General features: G+C 41.9%; 1 protein-coding gene across 7 annotated transcripts in view; it reads right to left on the bottom strand.

Annotated features, from left to right (window-relative positions):
• The window catches only part of RIMS2 (regulating synaptic membrane exocytosis 2), a 933811-nt gene that overhangs the window by 624958 nt on the left and 284948 nt on the right, over positions 1–23905 (bottom strand). The window contains exon 1 of one of the 7 annotated variants that reach the window (XM_059723824.1): positions 13743–14132. The exons of the other annotated variants lie outside the window; for them this stretch is intronic. Within the exon in view, the coding sequence (XP_059579807.1) occupies positions 13743–13864 (122 nt within the window). The 5' untranslated portion in view covers positions 13865–14132. Of the gene's footprint in view, positions 1–13742; positions 14133–23905 lie in introns of those variants that run through there. 7 annotated transcript variants of the gene reach the window in all.

Genomic DNA, 23905 nt, shown 5'->3' on the forward strand with positions numbered 1-23905 from the left:
TTCTGTACTAATTAGAGGTGTGTAGATTTCCTTGTGTACACTATGTTGAATGTTTTGTTCTTCTAAACCAGTAGTTCTCAACCAGAGTATTATGGGACCCTCTCAGGGTACCACAAAACAGGTGCTGCTGCTGTAACCAAATAAAACTGCCCCATGTGGGGGAACGATTGTTCACCAGAGAGCCCCATGGGATGACAAGGTCAAATGGTTATAAACCACTGCAAGACCATTTCAGGCTGGACGTAAGGAAGAATTTCTTTACTGTCCAAGCCCCCAAGGTCTGAAATAGCCTGCCATCGGAGGTGGTTCAAGCACCTACACTGAAAGCCTTCAAAAGAAATTCAGATGCTTATCTTGCTGGGATCCTATGATCCCAGCTGACTTCCTGCCCCTCAGGCAGGGGCCTGGACTCAATGATCTTCCAAGGTCCCTTCCAGTCCTAATGTCTGTGAAATCTGTGTATGTGCAAGACTGTGGCATACACACACACTGTGCCTACATTTGGGTTTTCTTGTAACTCTAAAACTGTCAGAAAAGCTGGCTCGTGCTGCTGCCCTTCCTAGTTTGGCTCCCTGGCATTCTCCTCCTGGAAACACTGCCATTTCCACCTGTCTACCCTTTGTGCCTCTGTTTCCAGGAGACCCCTTGCATGGTCAAACTGGAAACAGCTACAGCATGAGCTGGGCCTGCTTTAAGCTGATCAGAGAGCCCTAATGCAGGCAAAAGTACATACATTTTGCATCCTTTCCTGGTCTGACTCTGCAGCAGAGGTGGGGGCAGTTTTACCTGGCAGCAGCATCACTCAGTTGAGAACCAGTGAAGTAAGCTGAGGCAGAACAACACTGGTTCTCTAATCAGGTGCTGCCACATTCAAGGAAGTTGTGGAGGGGTGGGTGCCCTCATTGTGAAAAGGTTGAGAACCACTGTTCTAAAGGCCCAGTGTGCATCACTATGTATTGTGACTTAGGCCTGCTTTCTGGATCCAGTGTCCTATGCAATAAAAAGTTCTGCCAAACTATTATGAAGTCATACTTTTTATGTTTAGAGATGACATAAATGATAAAAGCAGCAAAGCCTTACACTAGACCTGGTACTTTGGAAAGGAATAGTTGAAGCAGGTTATATCCCAAATACTATACTCCGAATAGGGATCATTTGATTTCTTGGATAACCATGTTCCCACAATGCACTACCACTATTACTGCTAAGGAGGAAAATGATAAGAATTGTCATAATCAATCTATATAATTCCATAAATTTAAAAAGAGTCCAGCAGACATAACATCAGTCACATTCCAAAAAAGAACTGAAGGATAAACAGAGAGATGTGAAAGAAAGGATGAGAGACAACCTAAGTTTCAATACCAAGTGTGCTAGTAATTGGTGTGTGATCTTGGAGAACTCCATTAAGTTCTCTGACCAAGATTTTCACATGTGGCAGACTTGCCAATTCAGCCCGGCTCAAATGGGCTCAGAAAATCTTCATTTCGATTGGGGGAGTCCATCCACCAATCAGCTAAAGGCTGGGAGGGGCCGGCCCCACCCCTTACACAGAGTGTGGGGCAAAGAGCCTCCCAGACCTGATTGAAGCCTGCATCCTGCAGGTCCAGCAAGCTTTCAGAGGCAGAGCCTCGGGAGTCAATAAAAGGAGATGCCTGCCCAGCACACAGGAGATGTGTCAAGGGACAGAGAAGCAGCAGTGGGGATAAGAAGACCTAGGGAGAGCTGCCTAGTGGGCAGCAGCTGTATCCCAGAAGAGCCCGGGTGCACATGGTGGTGCATGGCATCCCAAAGCTTGGGAGCAGCACCAGGCCACTCAGGTTTGCAACCCACTCCCCAGCAGAAGGCTGGGTACCCGGGAGGCACCGGTGCAGTTTGGCTGAGGTCCCCCAGGGCCTAGGTTTTGGGACCCGCACAAGGCAACCCAAGCCCCAACGAAGGTATAGATAGCTATACCTTGTACAGGAGCGATCGTGTGGGCAAAAGGGGCGGGGGGGAGGGGTAGCTCTCTATGTCAAGGAAAGTTACGCATCCCTGCAAGCTGACATTGGCACTCAGGGGGGACAACTGGAGACTCTCTGGGTCAAAATCTGTGGCAAACAAGGCACAGGGGACACAATGGTGGGGATCTACTATAGACCTCCTAGCCAGGATCAAGAGCTTGATCAGGAATGTGCCAGGGAACTAGCTGAGGCTGCACGCTCCCAGTGCATGGTTGTCATGGGAGATTTCAACTACCCTGACATCTCGTGGGAAGAGCATTTGGACACATCCGAACACTCGCAAAGCTTCCTCATGTGTGTGGATGAGGTCTATCTGACTCAATAGGTCTGTGGACCAATAAGAGGCAAAGCTCTGCTTGACCTGGTACTGACAACAGGGGATGACTTAATCAGTGATCTAACGATCGAAGGGAAGCTGGGAGACAGCGACCATGAGCTGATCACCTTCACCATCTGCTGTAAAGCAGGCAACTCAGTCAGCAAAGCAGAAGTCCTTGACTTCAGGAAAGCTGACTTTGACAAGCTCTAGAGGCTTGCTGGCGAGGCCCTAAGGGAACACGACCCAAAGGGGAGGGGTGTTCAGGAAGAGTGGTTGCTCCTCAATGGAGCGATCCTGAAAGCACAAGCAATGTCTATCCCGTCTCGGAGGAAAGGCCACAAAGTAGCACAGCAGCCCCCTTGGCTCTGCAGGAAACTAGTGGACCTCCTGTGTCTAAAAAGAAAGGTCTATAATGGATGGAAGGATGGACCCACCACAAAGGAGGAGTACTTTACACTGGTCCGTACCTGTAGGGAGCAAACCAGGAAAGCCAAGGCTGCGACTGAAATCCAACTGGCTATACATATCAAGGACAATAAAAAGTCCTTTTTTAGATATGTGGGGAGCTGGAGGATAAGCAAGGGTAACACTATACCCCTGCTAAACCATATGGGTCAACTGACAACCGATGCCCAGGAAAAAGCCAACCTGTTCAACAGGTCTTTTGCGTTGGTTTTTCACCAGCCCCAAAGGGACGGCCCTGCCCCATACGGTATGGGATGGCCAGGGCAAGGGAGAACTATTACCCCACATCAATGTTGACCATGTGAAGGAACACCTTGAGAGGTTGGACACCTTCAAGTCAGCTGGCCCAGACAGCTTACACCCCAGGGTACTTAAGTAGCTGGCAAGCATCATAGCTCGGCCATTGGCATGGATCTTTGAGAACTCCTGGCGCTCAGCCAAAGTGTCCAAGCTTTGGAAGAAGGCCAATGTGGTGCCAATCTTCAAGAAAAGGAGGAAAGTAGATCTGGGGAACTACAGGCTCATCAGCCTGACCTCCATCCCCCGGAAGATCTTGGAGAAAATCATCGAAGAGACCATTCTTGACAAACTGTCTGAAGGCAACTTCTTGAGGGATAGCCAGCATGGGTTTGTTGCGGATAGGTCTTGCCTGACCAATCTCATCTCCTTCTACCACCAGGTGACATATCACCTGGACAAGGGAGAAGAGATCAACATCATATATCTTGACTTTAAAAAAGCTTTCAATCTGGTGTTTTACAATCGTCTTATAGAAAAACTGGCCAACTACGGCTTTGGCTACATCACAGTCTGCTGGCTAGAGAATTGGCTTACACCCCAGGATGTCCAGGCTCCGTCCTTGGGCCTATCATTTTCAACATCTTTATTAATGATGTGGGCATTGATGTCAGGAAAGGACTGGCCAAGTTTGCTGATGACACACCAAACATTGGGGTAAAGCATCCACACCGAGGATAGGATGGATGGTGACCCAGGCGACCTTGACAGGCTCAGAAAATTGGTGGACAAAAACCTGATGCCCTTGAACTCCGAAAAATGCAAGGTACTTCACCTTGAGAAGGAAAACCAGCAGCATGCTTATAGGTTTGGCAGTGCTAAGATTGCTAGCACCACAGCCAAAAGGAACTTGGGGATAATAGTTTCATAGTTGGTAGGGTCAGAAGGGACCTCGACAGATCATCAAGTCCGACACCCTGCTGTGGCAGGAAAGAGTTCTGGGGTCAAACGACCCCAGCAAGGTGTTCATCTAGCCTCCTCTTAAAGACCCCCAGGGTAGGAGCCAGCACCACTTCTCTTGGAAGTTGGTTCCAGATCCTAGCCACCCTGACAGTGAAGTAGCACCTCCTGAAATCTAGTCTAAACCTACCCTCTGCCACCTTGTGACCATTATTTCTAGTTACTCCCGGTACCGCTCAGGGGAACAGGGACTTCCCCAATGCCTGCTGGTCCCCTCTGACTAGTTTGTAAACGGCCACTAGATCCTCTCTCAGCTTTCTCTTGTGGAGGCTGAACAGGTTCAGGTCCCTTAACCTCTCCTCGTAGGGCCTGCCCTGCTGACCCCTGATCATGCAGGTGGCCCTCCACTGCACCCTCTCCATGTTGTCCACATCCCTCCTGAAGTGCGGTGCCCAGAACTAGACGCAGCACTCCAACCGCAGCCTGACCAGTGTCGCATAGAGGAGGAGGATCAGCTCCTTGGACCTGCTTGAGATGCACCTGTGGATGCATGACAAGGTGTGGTTGGCCTTTCTAACTGCATCCCCACGCTGTTGGCCCATGTTCATTTTGGCATCAATAATGACTCCAAGATCCCTTTCTGCCTCTGCACTGACAAGAAGGGAGTTCCCCAGCCTGTAGGTATGCTGCTGGTTCTTCCCCCCCAGGTGCAGTTCCTCGCACTTGGCAGTGTTGAAACCCATCCTGTTCTCATCTGCCCACCCCTGTAACCTGTCTAGGTCCAATTGCAGCCTATTCCTCCCTTCTAGCATGCCCACTTCCCCCCACATCTTAGTGTCGCCCACGAATTTGAACAGGGTGCTTTTTACCCCCTTGGCCAAGTCACTGATAAAGATGTTGAACAGCGCAGGCCCGAGGACTGAGCCCTGCGGAACCCCACTGCCCACATCTCTCCAAGTCAAAAATGACCTGTCCACCACCACTCTCTGGTTGCGGCCCTCCAGCCAGTTAGTGACCCATTTGACTGTGTACATGTTGATGCCATAGTCCCCTAGTTTTTTAATAAGAATGGGGTGAGAGACAGTGTTGAAGACCTTCCTGAAGTCCACAAAGACTACATCCACTGCTACCCCTACATCTAAGGATTTTATGACCTGGTCATAGAAGGCCACCAGGTTGGTTTGACAGGACCTGCCTCTAATGAACCCGTGTTGGTTGACCCTAAGAATAATCTCCCCTGCTGGCCCCTCATGGACATGCGCTAATTCTCTCAAAAAGCTTACCCAGGATCGAGGTAAGACTAACTGGCCTATAGTTTCCTGGGTCCTCTTTCCTCCCTTTTTTGAAAATGGGAACCACATTGGCCCTTTTCCAGTCCTCTGGCACCACACCAGAGCACCATGAGTGCTCGTAAAGCTGTGCCAGGGGTCCCGCAATGACCTCTGCTAATTCCCTCAGAACTCTGGGGTGGAGATAGTCAGGACCAGCCGATTTAAATGCGTCCAGTCCCTCCAGAAGTTCCCTGACTAGATCCTCACTGACCCTAGGTCTGGGTGCACCTCCCCTGGGGCCTACGGAGGTCCCAGTGAGGGGGGGTGACCCGGTCCCTGATCAGGAAAACGGAGGCAAAGAAATTGTTAAATATGTTAGCCTTGTTGTCTGGTGTAATGACCAGATTTCCTAGCATGTCTTGAAGAGGTCCCACGTTACCCGGTACCTTCTTTTTATCCCCTATGTATTTAAAAAAGGACTTCTTGTTGTCCTTGATCTGGGTAGCTAGTCCCAGTTCCATCTCCACCTTGGCCTTTCTGACCACAATGATTGACCACAAGATGAATATGAGCCAACAATGTGATGTTGCAGCCGGCAAAGTGAGCAAAACTCTGGCTTGCATCCATAGATGCTTCTCAAGCAAATCCCAGGATGTCATCCTCCCATTGTACTTAGCTTTGGTGAGGCCACAGCTGGAGTACTGTATCCAATTCTTGGCTCCACAATTTAAAAAGGATGTGGAGAAGCTTGAGAGACTGCAGAGGCGAGCCAAGCGCATGATCAGAGGACTGGAAAACAGGCCTTATAATGAGAGGCTGAGAGCTACGGGACTCTTCAGCCTGGAAAAGCGCAGGCTCAGGGGGGACCTGGTGGCTGCCTTTAAGTATATAAGGGGTGTACATCGGGATCTGGGGAAACGCCTGTTCACCAGAGTGCACCAAGGGATAACAAGATCAAACAGCCACAAACTTCTCCAAGACCATTTCAAGCTGGGCATAAAGAAGAACTTCTTTACAGTCTGAGCCCCCAAGACCTGAAACAGACTGCCGCCAGAGGTCGTGCAAGCACCTATTCTGGATTCCTTTAAGAGTCAATTGGACATTTATCTGCGGCAGGGAGCTGGGCTCGATGATCTTCTTAGGTCCCTTCCAGCCCTAATGTCTATAAAATCTATGAAATCTATGAAGGACAGAAGGCAAGGCCTGGGCTTCAGCACCTGCATGAGACAGCCTGAGCCCCAATGAAGGACAAAAGGTAGGGCCCCGGATGGCCCCAAAAAGGCACCCGTGGCTCCGGGAGCTCCTCCCAGTCTGCTCCCTGGATCTGAGTACCTGGGAAACAGGTCCCCACAAGGGAGGAAGCCCTGAGAGGGGGGCCCCGAGAGATCAGTAACCGGGGGGCCCATCAGGGGCTGAGAAGGTACTGGAACCCTCCCACTATTTTGCCTAGGAGAGGTGCCAGGGTTAGACACCCTAGGGAATGCCCAGTGGATCCATCCATGTGGGTACCTGGAAGGGGGCGGGACTTGTGCCTCATATTTTGTAAGTAGTTATTTATGTATTGTTATCCTTTAATATGACCTGGGTTATGTCATCTATTTAAGATTTGTCTGTATTACTTCTTGTTGCTCGTCTAAATTTACCTGTTGATACCTGTGTTAATCTGTTTTTGTTATACTTACTTGTTGCTGACAGCTGCTTACCTGCATAGAGACCCAAGCCCTCTTGAGATGGTGGTCCCTTGGGTCTTTGATTATAGAGCATAATGGTATTTGAATGATCTTGATATTGTATATATTTACCAATACTTTCTTATAAGTCTCCAAATACGGTTACCTGTGTATTAATAAACCTGTAAACAGTTAAACTATTCTGGCTGGACTCTATACAGGATTGTGGGGGGAGGGACTGGCCTGCACAGCAGACCCCTCTCACAGCACTCCTGACTAATCACCAGCTGCCTACACCACAGCATCGCACAGCACAGGAGCTTTGGTGAGCCCAGGTGTAGGGAAACAGGAGGAGCACAGTGCAGCCCAGCAGCTGTAGGCTGCTGGCACTGGCCACTCGTGGGGCTGCTGCAGCTGGAGCTGGTGTGAGCAGGGCCACGGCCCTTTCCCTTCCCCCCACAGACTTACCTGTTTGGGCTGGAGGGGGGGGGGGGGAGACGTCTATGCTGATCGTATAAGAGTGAATTCACCTCACATATAACGAATTATGGGTCTAAATATGCTCATCGCATAAGAGCAAATTCACATATAAAGAACCCACATAAAATCGAGGGAAACCTGTAATGGGTGTTTAAAGTTGTCAGCTTAATATATTATGTAAGTCCTGAACATTATAGTAAGCAATGCCTGACCCCTCTTATTTTTCTTCTTGATTGGAAGTAGAAGCCTACATAGGTGGACATTTATACTTTCAGCAGTTGATGCCTGAAGAGTAAAGAAAAAAATCCTACTTCAGATCCTTTGAAGGCACACAATCCTAAGAGACTCAGAGAGTACCTTTGTGCCTTCAAGAAATCTGAATGGACTGGGTTGGAGGACCAGGGAAATTCTACTAAAAATTTTAGAGATAGAAAGTGTAGATAGATAAGTGGGAAGCACCAGTACCTCTTCCTTACCTTCTGCAATGAAAAATGTGATAGCAAGATAAAGGGATCTTCTTAGAGATAGGATAGTAGATAAGAGGGAGGGTATTGGGAATAGACAGATAGAGGGAATGGGACAGAGAACCTCTCTAAGACTAATAGCCTGAAGCCAGAGGATGAGTAGCAGCTCCATTCCTGCTTCTTCCAAGATAAAATGGAAGGCTGGATGGGCTAAGTGGAGGGGACTTATGTTGGCTATCACACTTGTTCTATAAATGGAACACTACAGGAATGGAAGGAGGTCAGTAAGACCTAATATCTCTGGGTCATCCTTGGCTCAGAGATAATATAGCAAAAGGGATGCAGAACAAAGATGCAGATGCTGGCTACTGAACCTGAACTCCACCACTACCCTTCTGCCCACTCCTTCCAAGACTACACACAAAGACAACAAAACTTCTGCCTAACTTCAGATTAATACAGCTAACTTACTTCTCTCAAGACTACAGACAGCCATTGTCCTATTACCCCTTTGATATTCTGTGAGAGAAGCTTCTCCCTTTTTAGGTACTTGCTTCTGTCCCAGTTGGCCTTACCCATCTCATAATACAGCAGTGGATCTTAAGAGGGCTTCTTCCATAGATTTAGGGAAAAAAAATAAGTTATAGAAAATTAAATGAATGATCATGTAGCCCATCAACTTCCAACAGTCACTATATTGTAGGACTAGCATTAATTATAACTCAACCCTCATTTTTTTTTCAAAAGTATAATTTTTGGTAAAACCCTATTTTCATTCTAGGAGATTTTTTTTTTTCAATCTAGTAATTAGAAATACTTATGCAGCTTTTTTGAAACATGTAAAGTGTAAATGTGGACATTAAATGTTGTCTTTTTTTTCAAACTAGAACTCATCTACTGAACATTACAACATTTTGTTGGTTTTAAAACTATACAAAGATCTTTATATAAACATTGGTTCTGAATCAGTATCACTAGGCCTCTATTAGCCCCATGAAACTGTAAAAACTAGTTACGACAAAAAGAATAAACAAAAAATTGGTGCATAACACGAATGCCTACTGCTTTGCAACTGTTGTGCTAAAGCAAAACAGAGATGTTTTGCTATCAGGCTGCTAGCTTAGAGCCCTGATTACCAGGTAAGACAAAAGCTGATAAATTAAAAATATGATAACATTTTACATTCTTGATTACTAACAATCACTTAACAGTACTTTCTTAAGACAGAGAGAATGCAAATAAATACTCCTTTACAGCATATTTTTGTATCTGATAAAGCTGATCAGTCACAAATTTTGAAAAAACAAGTAAAAACAGACTTAAGGTGATCTAGTAAAGAAGTAAAAAAAAAAATAAAGGTGAGGGAAGTGATGAAAAATCTCAGCAACAAAACTATTAAAGAAGGATAGCCAATATACATGTCTAATATAAGTGGAGGCATACTTGGTTAATATTCGTTACTATATGTCAGAATACAGACAATATTTTCAGTTCTCATGTTATACATTATATATACGTATGATTTGGCACAGAGTTCGAAACACACAAACTGTGCATACTGCATACACAGAATTTCAAAATTGCTGTTAAATAAGAAAAAGAGCTCATTTTTGTTCCTTCAGTTCCAAAGTAATTATTAATATAGCAAACCTCTACGTCAATAATCCTGAACATCACATGATAATTTCATTAGAAAACAAACTGGTAGTTAGATAGCTGATAGTTATAGCTAAAAGTCAAAATGTGTAGGCTAAAATAGATAATATGCTATTGCTAGAATTATTGTATTTTCAGTATGAGATCTGATTTTATTTGCAGGCTAGGCACTTATATTTTTTAGAAATCATCTTCTAAAAAAAGCAATCACTGTCATCTGTGCTTATCACCTTGCTTAAAAAGCTTGCGAGGCTAAGAATCTCCAATAATTATTTTTTGGTTAAATAAAAATATACTTTACAATTTAATGCTGAAATCTTTCTCATATTATAGTATAAACCATAGGCCACTGCTGTGTATCTGAGTCTGTGATAAGAACAGCGTTTTTACTATTTTTTCGGAGAAGATGTTAGTCATCTTATGCCCCTATGTGGCCAACCTGAACAACAAATTCACCTTCGCCCTGCTCTAGAAAAAAAAGAGAGAGAAGCAACAGGAACAGAGAGAAAGAAAGAAACCAGTTTGAGGTAAATATTTGGTTTTCCATTCACAAAGAAAAGTTGTAAATATATATAGCGAAAATGGTAAAATTTGACTCATTCTGTACAGTTTGTATCAATTTTAGTCACAAAGGATACTCATCGTTATACAGTGATGTGATAATCTGAATATTGCCCAAAGCTATTGTGAACTCCAATGCAGGACAAAGCATGCTGCTAAAATACAGCACAATAGTTGTACATTCTGCTTTAAATACAAGCACAAAATCCAGCTAATGTATCCAATTAATGAAGGCCTTTTATTAAAAAAAACTGCTTTCATTTGGTGTCTTTAGTCATCTGAATTTAAAAAGAAATGAGTTAAGTCATCAAACCATTGTAGAGGCCAAAAATCAAAGGGTCCTTTAGATTCTTTCCTAAAAATTGGACTGTGGCAAATGCAGGCATTATAATTATAAGGACATCAGATGACTGTGTAAAACAGAATAAAGCATAAACAGATTTCGTTTTCTGCACTTATTTATACTGCAAGGGAAAAAAAAACTATAAGGAAGGTGTGCTTTTTCTAGCTACTCACTAAGTACAGAACTTTTTTTTTTCCAAAAAAATTCTAGTGACTTTCTCAAACCTGAAATTTTGTAACAATCACAGTTAAAGAGAAAGTAAACCAGTGTGCAAGTACATAACATTATGATCCACAATGCAAGAAAACCAGAGTTTTGAAATAAACTCTTAGCTCTTACTGCTTCAGCTGGCCACACTTGGTAATGTCAGGGAAGAGCCATTCAGGCTCTGTGAAAAGTAAATATCAGCAAATCAGATTTGCACCCACAATATCTGAAGAATAATGTTTAGATAGCACAGGTGAGCCAAACAGTAATATTGCACCCTAAGATCCTTATAGCATCTGTAACTCCCATTTAACTCCCATTTAAAAGGTAATATCAATCTAAAAGAAAAGAAGCACTGTTTCACTTGGAGTTTCTACATGTTCCTGCAATAAAAATAATAAATAATAAAAGGCCTGTCCAATCGGGGTTCCTAGGTGAAAGGATAAAAGACAGCTTTATCTATGGCCTTGCTATATAGTACCATGGGTGTGAGAAGCCAATACTAAAATAATCAGGGCATCTCAAAACAAAACTGCAGCACCCCAAAGCCTTCCAAAAAAGATTAATGATCCCTAGTTTAAGACCCTTGATCATGTTAAGAAATTAACAGGTACGTGTTTCCTGCTTAAATTATATGCATTAACTACCTTCCCCTTTTTATGAACCTTAGTCTGCATTTTACATTGTATTTTATACAGCATTCATATCCTTGTTCCATAGTGGTATTTAATATATTAACAGAGGTGGTCTTGTTATGTTTCATGGCAGCAGTTATCTTTCTATAGTCTGTGTTATTTTAAAATAAAAATTGAAAACTAAATAGAAACAAAAATGGAAACCTGAAAAGCAGGATCATATCTGCTTAATGTCATGAACAGACTTTTAAGTTTGAAGATAAAGACCGTATTTATATATCTCAAAAGCACAAACTGTTATTTGTTAAAGGTGTTTCCTTCTCCACAATTCTAAAAAAAGTAATGGTTAATGCTTGCACAGAGCAATTAGTTTTGAGCAATAGCTTGACACTAACCAACCAAACCTTCCAGTGGAAAAAAAAAAAACCCATCTAAAACGAAAGATGCAGTATACAATGGTTTAATTAGAAAATCACTTACTTAAAATAATGAAATAAATAATATAGGTAAGTTATCTCCAAAACAAATATAAGCAGGACCTATACTTTGGTGACTATTAAATATGACTTCTTTGGAGGCCTCCTATCAAAACAAATTTAAAACACAAAGCCAGACAGACCGTATTTACACAACAACATTAAATAACTTTCAACTAATAAAAGAGTTTAAATGTAATTACCACAGTAAGCATGGCTTAGGCTATCCCTGTTACTGCTGTATACTGTTACAAAACAGTACAACCTGTTCTTTACACCAAGAGCACATCTAGCTTGAAATACTCTACATGGCAGCCTAAAATTATAAACCATACTGAGTTGAAGATTAGGGTTCCTAGTGAGTCTCTCATTAACCACTCCTGTGAAATAAACACAAATCTCAGACATATAAAATGTAATATAATATAGCTCAAGATTTGTAAATGGTATCATTCGCAGCTTCTACGCAAAAAATCATACACACAGGAGCATAAAATAAATTATTTTATATGCAGCGTATATTCTGATCACTGCAAAAGCAGATATGAGTAAATCAAGAATAGGTTTGTGGAGTATGAGTACAATTGCTTAGGCTTTGGTGGTGGCTGCAGGCCTGAGACTGCACTTTGAGATGTCCACTGTTTTATAAGCACAACTGACAGTATACAAATTATTGCTCTATTTTGTAGCTCTTCAAAGATGTCAAGGGGTACAAAAAATGCATTTTAGGATAAAAACCTTACCTCTGACACAGAATTTTCGTTGTTTTTGGGAAAAATACTTTAATTCTTTAAGTGTATTGATTTTAATTTCCTGTTGTATCTTAATTAAAGATATGCCTACATAATTTTGCATGTCTAATTAGGAAATTACCCCTACGGCAATAAAACTTTAAAAGAACAATTTAAAATGAATACATAAGTACAAGAGATATTAGCAACCATAATAATTCTTAAAAATAATATTCTATGAAATAAAATAATAATTTTATGATTTACTAAATGTAAAATGGTGGTATTTGAGAGAGGAAATCCCATTCATAGGGGATTTTCCCACAGAGAGAAAATAAAAATGTTCTCTATATTCTGTGCATTACTTCCCCTTTTCCAGAATGTTTCCATCAGTGCACTATCATTATAAAAAAACTACAGAATCCTCCCTTTCCCTTATCTGCCTCCAGGTAGTCTTTCACATAAAATACTTCATTTTTTTCATTTTCAATCTTTAATACTATTGTGAAAAACATTCTAAATATTTACCCAACAATGCAATAAAGATAATGGGTAACATTTAAAGGAATTTACCCTGAAAAAATAAAGCTAAAAATCTCTTTATAATTTAACAATCTCATCACAGCAGCAAACAATATTTTTCTCTACTATCTCCACTTCCCATAAAACAATAGCTATTTGTAAAAAGAATAGGCTTCAAAACTGACTGAGGTACTGCAAAGCATCTACTGATCATCTATCATTTGGCTAGTTAAAAGATTACTGAAAAACACAACACAGAGATACTAAGTCTTAAAACAAGAGACTGCCTTCTGCATATTTTGCAATTGTATGCAGGACTGCGATTTTTACATCCTCCAACAAATTATCTATGCTTAAATAGACACATCCTTGAACATTTAATCCTTTCACTGCTTCATCCACACAGAAATCATTTCCCTGGACATATTTGCTTTTGCATATTTAATATGCTTTAAAGATTATACCTAATAATGCTACCTTATAATGATACCTAATGTGTTTCAAAGATACATAGCCTCTTTAAATATATTTTCATTATGCCGTTTTTATTATTGCAGAATAAGTTTAATTTAATCCTAGTATAGAACAGACAATTACAAATGAAATAGACTGATTGCCACAATAAAAATACAAATGTTTTAAAGTATGATTATAAGGGCTGCCTACTGGAGAGCATGCATGTAGACAGACTGTCATGACTAGCATAGCAATGAATAAGGATAAATACTTTATTTCTACTTACCTAGCGTTGTTCAGTGTTTGTCCAAAAAGATCATTTTGTAAAATATTTGGAGGGGATGAGAAAACCCCATGAAAATGAGATAAAACAGAATTGCAGACCTGGCGCAATGTCTCAAATTGCATTTTCTTTCTTTCCTTCCCTTCTATTTTTCCTCACCACCTGTCTTAAAAGTCATCTGTTCTGCAGACACCATCAAATGCAAACATGCCAATCAAGTTCCATATTTCTCCTGATCTCTGTAAAAACTGTGCCTAAATGAGCAAGGGTTGATAGTTAATTGTACAGTCATTATTCTTCTAATTCAGTCGTAGAAGATTTAGTACCCGTGCGGCTTTCTCCTGACTGTAGCAAGAATTCTAAACAGCAGTAAGCTTTTTGGGCATTCCCAGCTGAAGTGTGAGGCTGAGCTGCTTTCATGTACTCTACTCATATTTCTCCAAGCCTATTAAAAACATGCAGTGAATAGATGCTGCCGTCAGGAGTTTCAGCACATCTGGCTGCCAGCAATAAAATCTCAGAAGTAATAAAAATGAGGACAAGGCATCCTCACACTGTTACTACTCTCTAAGAGGAGGAGGATTTCTGCATCTTCCCCTCCTCCTTTCCTCCCCTGTAAAAATGACTAACACCAGTGACCGTGTATGTAGGTCTTTTTTCATTTAATGTGGAGGCAGCTGTACAACACAGAAAGACCACTCCAAATAGATGCCATATTCTTCATATGATAATATGTAGTAATGAGACCATAACAATAGACTTTTTGTCTCTAGTATTTGAAAAGCTATTCTGTACCATGTATAAGATATTCAGATCTTAATCATATTAATTTATGCGCAGTGCACAGGTAAAATGAACAACATACTGTACATTCTATTCTGTTATATGGTTCAATTAGGCACAATACATATAGACATGAGGAATAGATTTATGACATAAATTTAAAATATTCTTTCAAAATAAATGGCAACTCATAACTCATATGCAGTAGATACCAAAACAATAAGTCTGCAGCAGCTTTTGAAAGTTTATTGCATACAATCAGCTATGTTAGCAGTGGTCAAAACAATCATTTTATCAAGTAATCCACTCCTTCCTAACCCCAAGGAAACCCTGGTCTTAGAAACCTATTACTCTTATGTCCATACAGTACAATAAGTCAATGAGCAGATAGTAAAACCGTTCATTTTGATGGAACACAGATTTTGCAGTGTAATGTGCACTCTGAATACTGTTTAAAATCTGAAAAACAGGTGTTCACAAAGGCAAAAGATTATTTTTTAACTCTTTCTGTTCAACATTCAGGCTTAATTATACCATACTATTGCAATACATCCCATAGCTGCCAAACTAAAGAATAAAAAATAATAAGATTTTCCTTAGAGTATCTCATTTTCTATCCACCGCTTTTAACACTTTACTCACTAATTACAAATCTGCAAACAAACTAACACAAAATGAGGGCTATTATTAAAGTCCATGCACTAAAAGCAAGTTTAACTCCCGTGGAAAAGGAAATAAGCAACAGTATAGCTAATTAAAAAGCTGCATTGATGTGCTCAGAAGAGACTACAGCCCTCCTTAGCCAGAAAGATGGTGCTTACAACGCTGAGCTTTTCAGAGGAAAGAGGAAAGAAAGGTAAATGGGAAACAGAAATGTTTTCAGGGCTTTAAAGCGAGTCCAGAAGCTTGTCCTCAGACACTGGAGTTAGATCTTTCAAAAAACATAATGGAGAAAAACAGCAACTGAAAAAAGAATTATCAAAGTCAATATTGGGACCTACAAAATACTGTAAGATATAGTCTTTAGGTTCTATACTTCACTGTATAGCATCATACTGTGCATCATTGAAATATTTATATTTGAAAAATGTATCATCATAAAAATAGTGAAAAGTAGTAGGCTAGCTGCATGGGGCTCCTCAGACTCTGGGGCATAGCTTTTATGGATTTTTTCCTCTAAGAAAAGAAACGTTAATTCCTGAAACTAACTAATCCATGTGAGGGGGAAATGGACATTTTTAAGTCCATCTCATGAAATTAGTCTATCTATATTCCATCAGAAAGATATAAAGTTCCATTACATCAGTTCCTCCAAGATGTATAAAAGTAGTTCAAAGTACTGTCCCACTATTGCTTCCCTTGTAAAATCAGTTAACAATGTTGAGGAAATATGGTTCATTGATAAGCTACAACATTGATAGCCTGGCATCTGTGTTTTATTCACTATTCCAGTTATGCCACTACTATCTCTGAGTAACATTGGTCAGATCATGAAGGCCAAAACAGTCATACAGTTTGCACCAGAGGCATAAGGACACGCCCAGACACCTTGAGCAGATGCCACATGCAGGGGCTGTGGAACTTCAAGTGGCCACTGTACCACTAGTGCAGTTTTACAACTGCAATGGCAGCCATTTTTTCTACCTGTTCCCCAAGTCAGTGCCCAAGAAGGATCCCCCAGTTACCCCACTCTAAGTACATCACTGATTTGCACCTTTTTATACTAGATACTCCATGCCTTCACTTGCAAAATGATAAAATGGAAATTATATGTTCTTTCCTTTCTGAAACACTTTTGAAAATTATCATTTGAAAAATGTGCTACATATCTTCTTACTCATAGATAAGGTAATGACTTACTCTTAAGTTTGGAAAGGTGCTGTTCTTCAAAGTGAAGAAAATATCTACTCATGTAAATAATACCTTCCCTAATTATAAGCATTTAAATGGAAAATTCTTCAGGGCACCCATTATAGAGTAGCCTTTCCCAAAAGACAAGAAAGTAATTGGTTATTTATAGGAAAACACACATGTAAATACTTTTTCATACTTCTGTTTCTTTGATTATAGTACTTATTATCATTTCATTGTAATAACATACACGTCAAGTAGAATTTACTCAGTACTAACAGAAAATTTGGTTAATAAGATTAAACAACAGAATAATCATCACATCTACTCTTCTCTGTACAAACTCAAGTTTTGTGACCTTAGCCCTTGCTTTAAAATCTTTCAAACAATATAAACATCTGTTTTGGCATGACAAAACCATAATTTGTTCAACCTGAGGCTGTATTACAAGACCTTTTTACTCATTGAAGAGAAGGGTGCGTTTTTTTAATATAGTTCAGCTTATATATTAGTTTGGAATTAGTGTCATATTTTGTAAAAATTTTAATCATATGCTCACCTGAATAAATGCAACAGTTACACTACAAGACTGAAAAATAAATGTATTTCTGCATGTATTTTTAGTTAAAACATTTAAGAGATTGTTACGGAAAAAGAAACAAACCATTCCATCTTCTCTCTGCCTTGCAGCCTTTTTCAAATACTTTTCCCAGCCATATATTACAACTTGTACAATAGTACCACCTACTATCATATTTACATAAGTATAAGATGACTCTGAATATAAGATGACACCCCAATAATTAGATTCTACATATAGAAAATTTATAAATTTGTTATAATTTTCCAGGTACAGAATCTAATTATAGGAAGTTTGCCTTGAATTTGTCCTCTTCCCACTGCTACAGCAGGAAAAATAAATCTGGGGAGTCAAATGTCCCCTTGCTCTCTTTCCCTTCTCCGCCCCAGCAACTTTTGCCCCCTGCAGCCCCTTCCCTCCCTTCTTACTGTCAGTCCCTGATCTCCCGAGCATAAGGAGGACAAAATTTGAAAAGTGACCTTAAAATAAACATAGCTGTAGTAATTTGCATTTATTACCCATCCTTAGTTTAATCCAAAATTGATACATTTACATTTTTTTAAACTGCTGCAAGCTTTAGCAGAAGTACACTATAAACACAAATTTAAGCAACACTTTTGTGCCTACTTATATATAGTACAAACTATGCATGATATTATTCCAAAGCCAAAAGGCTCATGATTTCCCATATAGTTAATTGGGCTGGGCCCCAGCAGAGTCAACAGCATTTCAAGCCATGGTGATCCTACAGCTCACCTCTACCCTATGGACATGTATACACATGCCTTTATGGCACTGTTGTTCCTGAGGTGTCATTTAGTACTCCTTTTGGAAGTACTGAATGATGGTGCAGTAACAGCCTGTACTGCACCATGCCGGCAGTGCACAGTTACTTTTGGCTGCTACATCACTGTAGCAACACACTATACCAAGGGAGTATGTGGCTACGGTAACATAGCTGTGGCATCACAGTTTGTGCCCGCTGATGCTTAGTCACCGTAGCGTGTTTCTATGGCAATGTAGCATCACATGTAGACCCGCCCAGTATGTGTATGTACTCCAGATAACCCCAATAAAGGATCCATGTGTTAATTAGAACTGGGTATTCTTGTCATGGGTCTTGGGATCCTCCAAAAATCTATATACAAATGCGAATCAGGGTGACCTTGTCCCTCTGCACCTCATGGAGGGTGGGACGACACTAATCATATGCACCAGGCTGAGAGAAGAGGCAACAAAGAGATTCTGGGTGAACTTTTTGGGGCCATATTCAGTGATGTTTGCCAGACATTTAAGACTAGTGAAGAAACAGGAATCATTGGAAATGGGGAAAAAAGGCATAGCTCAGCTGTGGAAGTGAAGAGGAAGTCAAAATGTTTGCAATGTAGTTGTTCACTGTGATTTGAAAAAGTCAGAGCTGAGGAGAACTGCGCTCAACGGATGCTACCATATATTTATTCAGATGCGCTGCACTAACCTATCCTTATGGTAGGTTCCCATCAGTATATTGCTTGTCGGCCTTTTGTGGTCTCAGATCAATCACAGCAGCGTCAGTTAATGACCCTAGAGGCAAGAGTAGAGAGCTGAGAGATGGCAGTGGCTATGAATGATGGTGGGATGAGAGCAGAGAAGCAAAGATCAGAGAAGGAGAGAAGAGACCAGATGGAGCAGAGTCATGAATATGGAGATTCAGACCAAGAGCTGGAATCTGATTGGCAGCTGGTGCAGTGATGCATGAAGATGAAAGCAAAAGCAGCTGAAACTGCACAGGGAAAAGGAAGCCAGAACAAGAGTGACAGGAAGAAGATGAAGAGCAGCCAGACCATGCAAAAAAGCAGTAAGAACCAGAGAGCTGAAGAAGAACAGAGAGGAGGATCCGGGTGATGAAATCTGGACATGGGAGGCGAGCAGAACTGGAACAATGGGGACAAAGAGCCCAGAGAGACTTTGAGGCTCAGGGTACATGAGACAATGACTAGGGAGAAGGCATAGGAGAGATGGACCATGGAGAGGTATGACTTTTTTTATTAGATTTTGATCGATATTTTGAAAGTGAACCCGAGTACTTACAATGTATGATGGCCTACCCAAATGGGAGGTCATGGAGTTTCACCTTCTGGCACAGAGGGGCCTAGGAGCAGTTCTGGAGAAACTACAAGGAAATGGAAGAGAAGGAAGAACTGCAAGGACTGATTTTTGCCACTGAACAGGAGTCAAGGGGAGCAAGTGATTGTGTTTAAACTATTTTTGGACATCCTTGAGGAAATGGATGTGGAGAGATAGTTTGAGGGGAGAGTCCAGAGAATGCTGTTTGTGGAAAAAGTGAGAGACAAATATAATGTGTGGACTGGGGTGTTTCAGGTGCAGGTAAGTCTAAGGAAGGAGGGGAGCCCGGGAGAGGTGTGGCACCTGCCATCAGTTATTTGTGTAGGAGGGCACCGGGGCTACATCATATACCACAGGCAGCCCCATCCGTGTAGCAAACGCAGGCAGAAAAGGCATTTGGTAGCCTAACAATTTGCTACTAGTGTGGTGGGAGAGGGCACAGAGCCCATGCATGCCAGAAAGTGCCGAAATGTGGACTATGTCAGAAGGAAGGGTACATGCAGAACAGATGCTGAGATTCTCTCTCTAACAGAGAACAACCTAGAAGGGGGGTGACTTCGATCTGATGACTGTGGAGGAGGAAAAGGTGGGGGAGGTTAGAGTGGTTTTGGAGGAAAAAACGGTGGAAGAAACACTGGAGGTGGAAAGGGGTAGAATGAGTGTTGTGGCAGCAACACAACAACTAGAGGAAGAGAGGGAAGAGGAGGAGGAATGTAGAAGCGCGAGCATGGAAACAAAAGTAGAGAAAGAAATCCCAGAGATTTACCGAGAAGAAAGTTCTACTTTACAGAAAGAGAAAGGGGGCAGAGCGATAGGTAGGAACAAGGAAGAAACAAAGGCTGTCACGGTTGCAGAAGAAGAAAATGGGAGGACAAAAAGGGGTAGAAGAGAGAAGCAACACTAGCAGAGAACGATATGTCAGAAATGGAGATGGAAGAAAGTAGTAGAGCGGAGAGGACAGCAGCAGCCTCTCTCAATATAGAAGCCCTGGAGAATCTAGTGAGAGTGACAGGGATGAGGGACAGAGTCACTGATCATCAGAAGTGATGTGGATGACCTGTAAAACAAGAGAGATGAGGACCAGTGGCTTCCACCTTTTCTTTATCATGGTGTTATGTGTTGCAACTTTAAATGTGAGAAGTTTATTAACAAGGAAGAGGCGGGACCAAATGGCAGTAACTCTAAGGTCCGTTGATGTGGATGTAATATGTCTACAGACAAACACGTACAAGGCAACAGGGGTGGTTAATTAAAAAGCTGGGGGTTAAAGTCAAGCAAGTGCAAGTCTTAGTAGAAGGAAGAATGCAGAGAGTGTTGTTGGAAACAAAATAGATGAAGGTAGAGTTGTTTAATGTATATGCACTCATGGAAAGCCAGGGGGATGGCTTTATTGTACACAGTGGTGGGGGGAGGCACAGAGTCGTAGCTGGTGACTTCAGCTGCATAACTGAGAAAGAAGACAGGGGGAGGGAGAGTTAGACGTTTCCTCAAAATGTTAATGAAAATTATCAAGGAAGAAGTTTTCAAGAATATGTGGGTAAGAGGGAAAGTACATACAAAAGTGGAGCCAGGAGAAAGAAAAATTTCGAGAATCGATTTTGTTTTAGTCTCAGAAGGAGTGGTGGTGCACAAGAAAGAGATACGAGATGTGGGTTTTAGTGACTATCAAGTGCTATGGGTGGAAATGGGAATGGGGGGACAGAACAGAAAAAGGAAAGGCCTAAATTGAATGTTAAGCTGCTTCATGATGAAAAAGTATGTAAGGAGTTTACAAAGGAGTACGAGGAATGGAGAGCTTTAAACAAGTGTTATAAAAACAGGTGGGAATGGTGGTGTATGACTAAGAGAAGAAAAAGCACATTTTCATAAACGTTGAGAAGAGAAGGGTGAGGGACAAGATGAGGGAGCTGAAAAGGAGCCAGGAGAGAGTACAGCACTTGATTGTGGAAGCAGGAAGGGGGAGAGAATTGAAAGATAAACTGGAAGAGGCAAAGTTGGAGGTGGAGGAATGGTTTAAAGAGACAGCCTCTGAAAAGATATTCCTAGTGAAAGCACCTTGGGTGGTGCAAGGGGAAGAATGTAACTCACACTTTGCCACACGAGTCAGGAAAACAAAGGGAGTGGTGGAAAGAGTGAAAAAGGAGAATGGAGACTAACTGGAAGGCCAGGAGGAGGTACTGAACACTGTGGCAGATTCCTATAAGGATTTGTACAGAAAGTTCAAGATTGATAGCAAGTAGCAGAGAGGGGTTTTGGTGGACATCAAGGAGACAATGGAGGATGAAAGGAATGATTACTTGCGGGGAGGGAGGATAAGGATAACAGAGGTAGAAAAATGTTTGAGAACTCGAATCAAGCCTTTTGGATACAAATAGGTCTGAGGCAAGGGTGCCCCTTGTCACCTGGGATCTTTATATGTGCCATGGAACCTCTGGACAAAATAATCAGTGGAGTTAATATTCCCAAGGGTGGGGGGAAGTGAAATACTCACTGTATATGGATGACAGTCTGATGGTGCAAGATACAGTCTCGTTAAAGAGAATCCTGAAACATATGGAGGACTATGGTGAAGCTTCAGGAGCAAAAGTAAACAAAGCTAAGAGCGAGGTGTTGGGGATTGGAAATTGGGGAGAATTAGGGAAGCTTGGCATAAGGATGGTTAAGAATCAGATAAAAATCTTAGGGGTGGTTCTTGATATAGAAGGGAAAGGCACAAAAGCATGGGAAGAGATAGGGTCCTGGGTTAGGAAAGTTTTAGTGGTTTGGAGCACAAGATGTTTGTCATTTTCAGGAAAGGTGAAGCTGGTGAAAAAGATGTTATTACACATTGTGTTTTTTGTGGATGTAGTGTATCATAGAATCATAGACAATTAGGGTTGGAAGGGAACTCACAAGGTCATCTAGTCCAACCCTCTGCTCAAAGCAGGACCATCCCCAAATAGATCATCCAGCCCAAGCTTCATCTAGCCGAGTTTTGAAAACCTTGAAGGATGGAGCTTCCACCACCTCTCTGGGCAACCTATTCCAGTACTTTACAACCCTCCTCATGAGAAAATTCTTCCTAATATCTAACCTAAACTTCCCTTGCTGCAATTTGAGACCATTGCTCCTTTTTCTGTCACCTGCCACCACTAAGAACAATCTAGCTCCATCCTCTTTCAAACCCCGCTTCAGGAAGTTGAAGGCTGCTATTAAATCCCCTCTCAGTCTCCTCTTCTCTAGACTAAATAAGCCCAGTTCCTTCAGTCTTTTCTCATAAGTCATGTCCCCCAGCTCCCCCACCATTTTTGTCACCCTCCACTGGACTCTCTCCAATTTATCCAGATCCTTTCTGTAGTGGGGGACTACACAGTATTCCAGATGTGGCCTCACCCGTGCTGAATAGAGGGGAATAATCACTTCCCTTGAATTGCTGACAACCTGCCAAGTGCTTAGAAATGGATTCCTTGAGGACCTGCTCCATGATTTTTCCAGGAGCTGAGGTAAGGCTGACTGGTCTGTAGTTCCCTGGATCTTCCCTTTCTCTTTCTTAAATATGGGCCCTTTTACAATCATCCAGGACCTCTCCTGATTGCCATGAGTTTTCAAGGATGATGGCCAATGGCTCTGCAATCACATCAACCAACTCCTTCAGCACCCTTGACTGCATTTCATCCAGCCCCATGAACTTAGACACGTCTAGATTTTCTAACCAGTCCCTAACCTGTTCTTTCACCACTAAGGGCTGCTCACCTCCCCAAACTGTGCTGCCTGGTGCAGTAGTCTTGGAGCTGACCTTGTTTATGAAGACTGAGGCAAAAAAGGCATTGAGCGCTTCAGCCTTTTCTACATCCTCTTGTCACAACCAAATTAAGTACTGACCATGCCACAAGCAAGAAATATATTAATCAAAACAGTTTTAATCTATACAAGGTAACTAAGGGTTAACTAACAAGATGAAAATAACAGGGTTTTTTCTGCGCATGTCAAAAAGAAATTTATTACTGCGCCGCTAACAGAGATAAAAACTTTTGCCTTCTTTGCTTTATACAAATCATTGTAATTGGTCGGAATGACAGGGGAGTGTCCGGAAGTGTTCCTATGATAACACCCTAGCGAAGACCACTATACAATTGGCAATTCTCACTAAATTTATGACATGGCGAAAAACAATTGGCGAATATACAAATAAAACCCATCTTCACTTCCGTGAAGAAGGGGGACCTCCGTACGAACCTTGGAGACCTCTGATCACACGTATCAGAGTAACTGACAACTTGATCACTTGCCAGTGCCCCCCTCGCGTCTCGACCCAATCTTAAAACGTAAATCACCAACCTGCCGGCCCGATTTTTTTTCCGTTTATCTGCCTGACGAAAGACTTTCATGCAGACCGACCTTCGAACCTTAGGCTGTAACTAACCAAATATCTCTGACCTCCGTCTTTCACCACCTTAACGGCGTGAGTAAATAATCTTGCTTTGCAACCGATAAGCGTCTGTGCCTAATTCCACTCCAAGCGTCATAAGTACCCACCTGATGGCCTTCAAAGATCTTGTACCCTTCACTGCAGTGCACGGCAGTGACACCTCTGGCACAAGATTGCCTCCCCAATTCAATAAGGGACCCACAGTTCTGCCACAGTTGCTAATCTTCCTGTACGTTGGGATGGTTTGTTCCTGCACTCTCAGTAAGGCATCTTTAAAATACAGCCAGCTCTCCTACACTCCTCTCCCCGTCATCTGCCTTCCCAGGGGATCCTTCCCATGAGTTCCCTGAGTAAGTCAAAGTCTGCTTTTCTGAGAAGCCCAGGGTCCTCTGTCATGGATTCAAACCAGGAAAATCCAGAGACTGATTGGCATGTTCT

This window comes from Alligator mississippiensis, chromosome 3 (assembly GCF_030867095.1).
Source record: "Alligator mississippiensis isolate rAllMis1 chromosome 3, rAllMis1, whole genome shotgun sequence".
NCBI lineage: Eukaryota > Metazoa > Chordata > Crocodylia > Alligatoridae > Alligator > Alligator mississippiensis.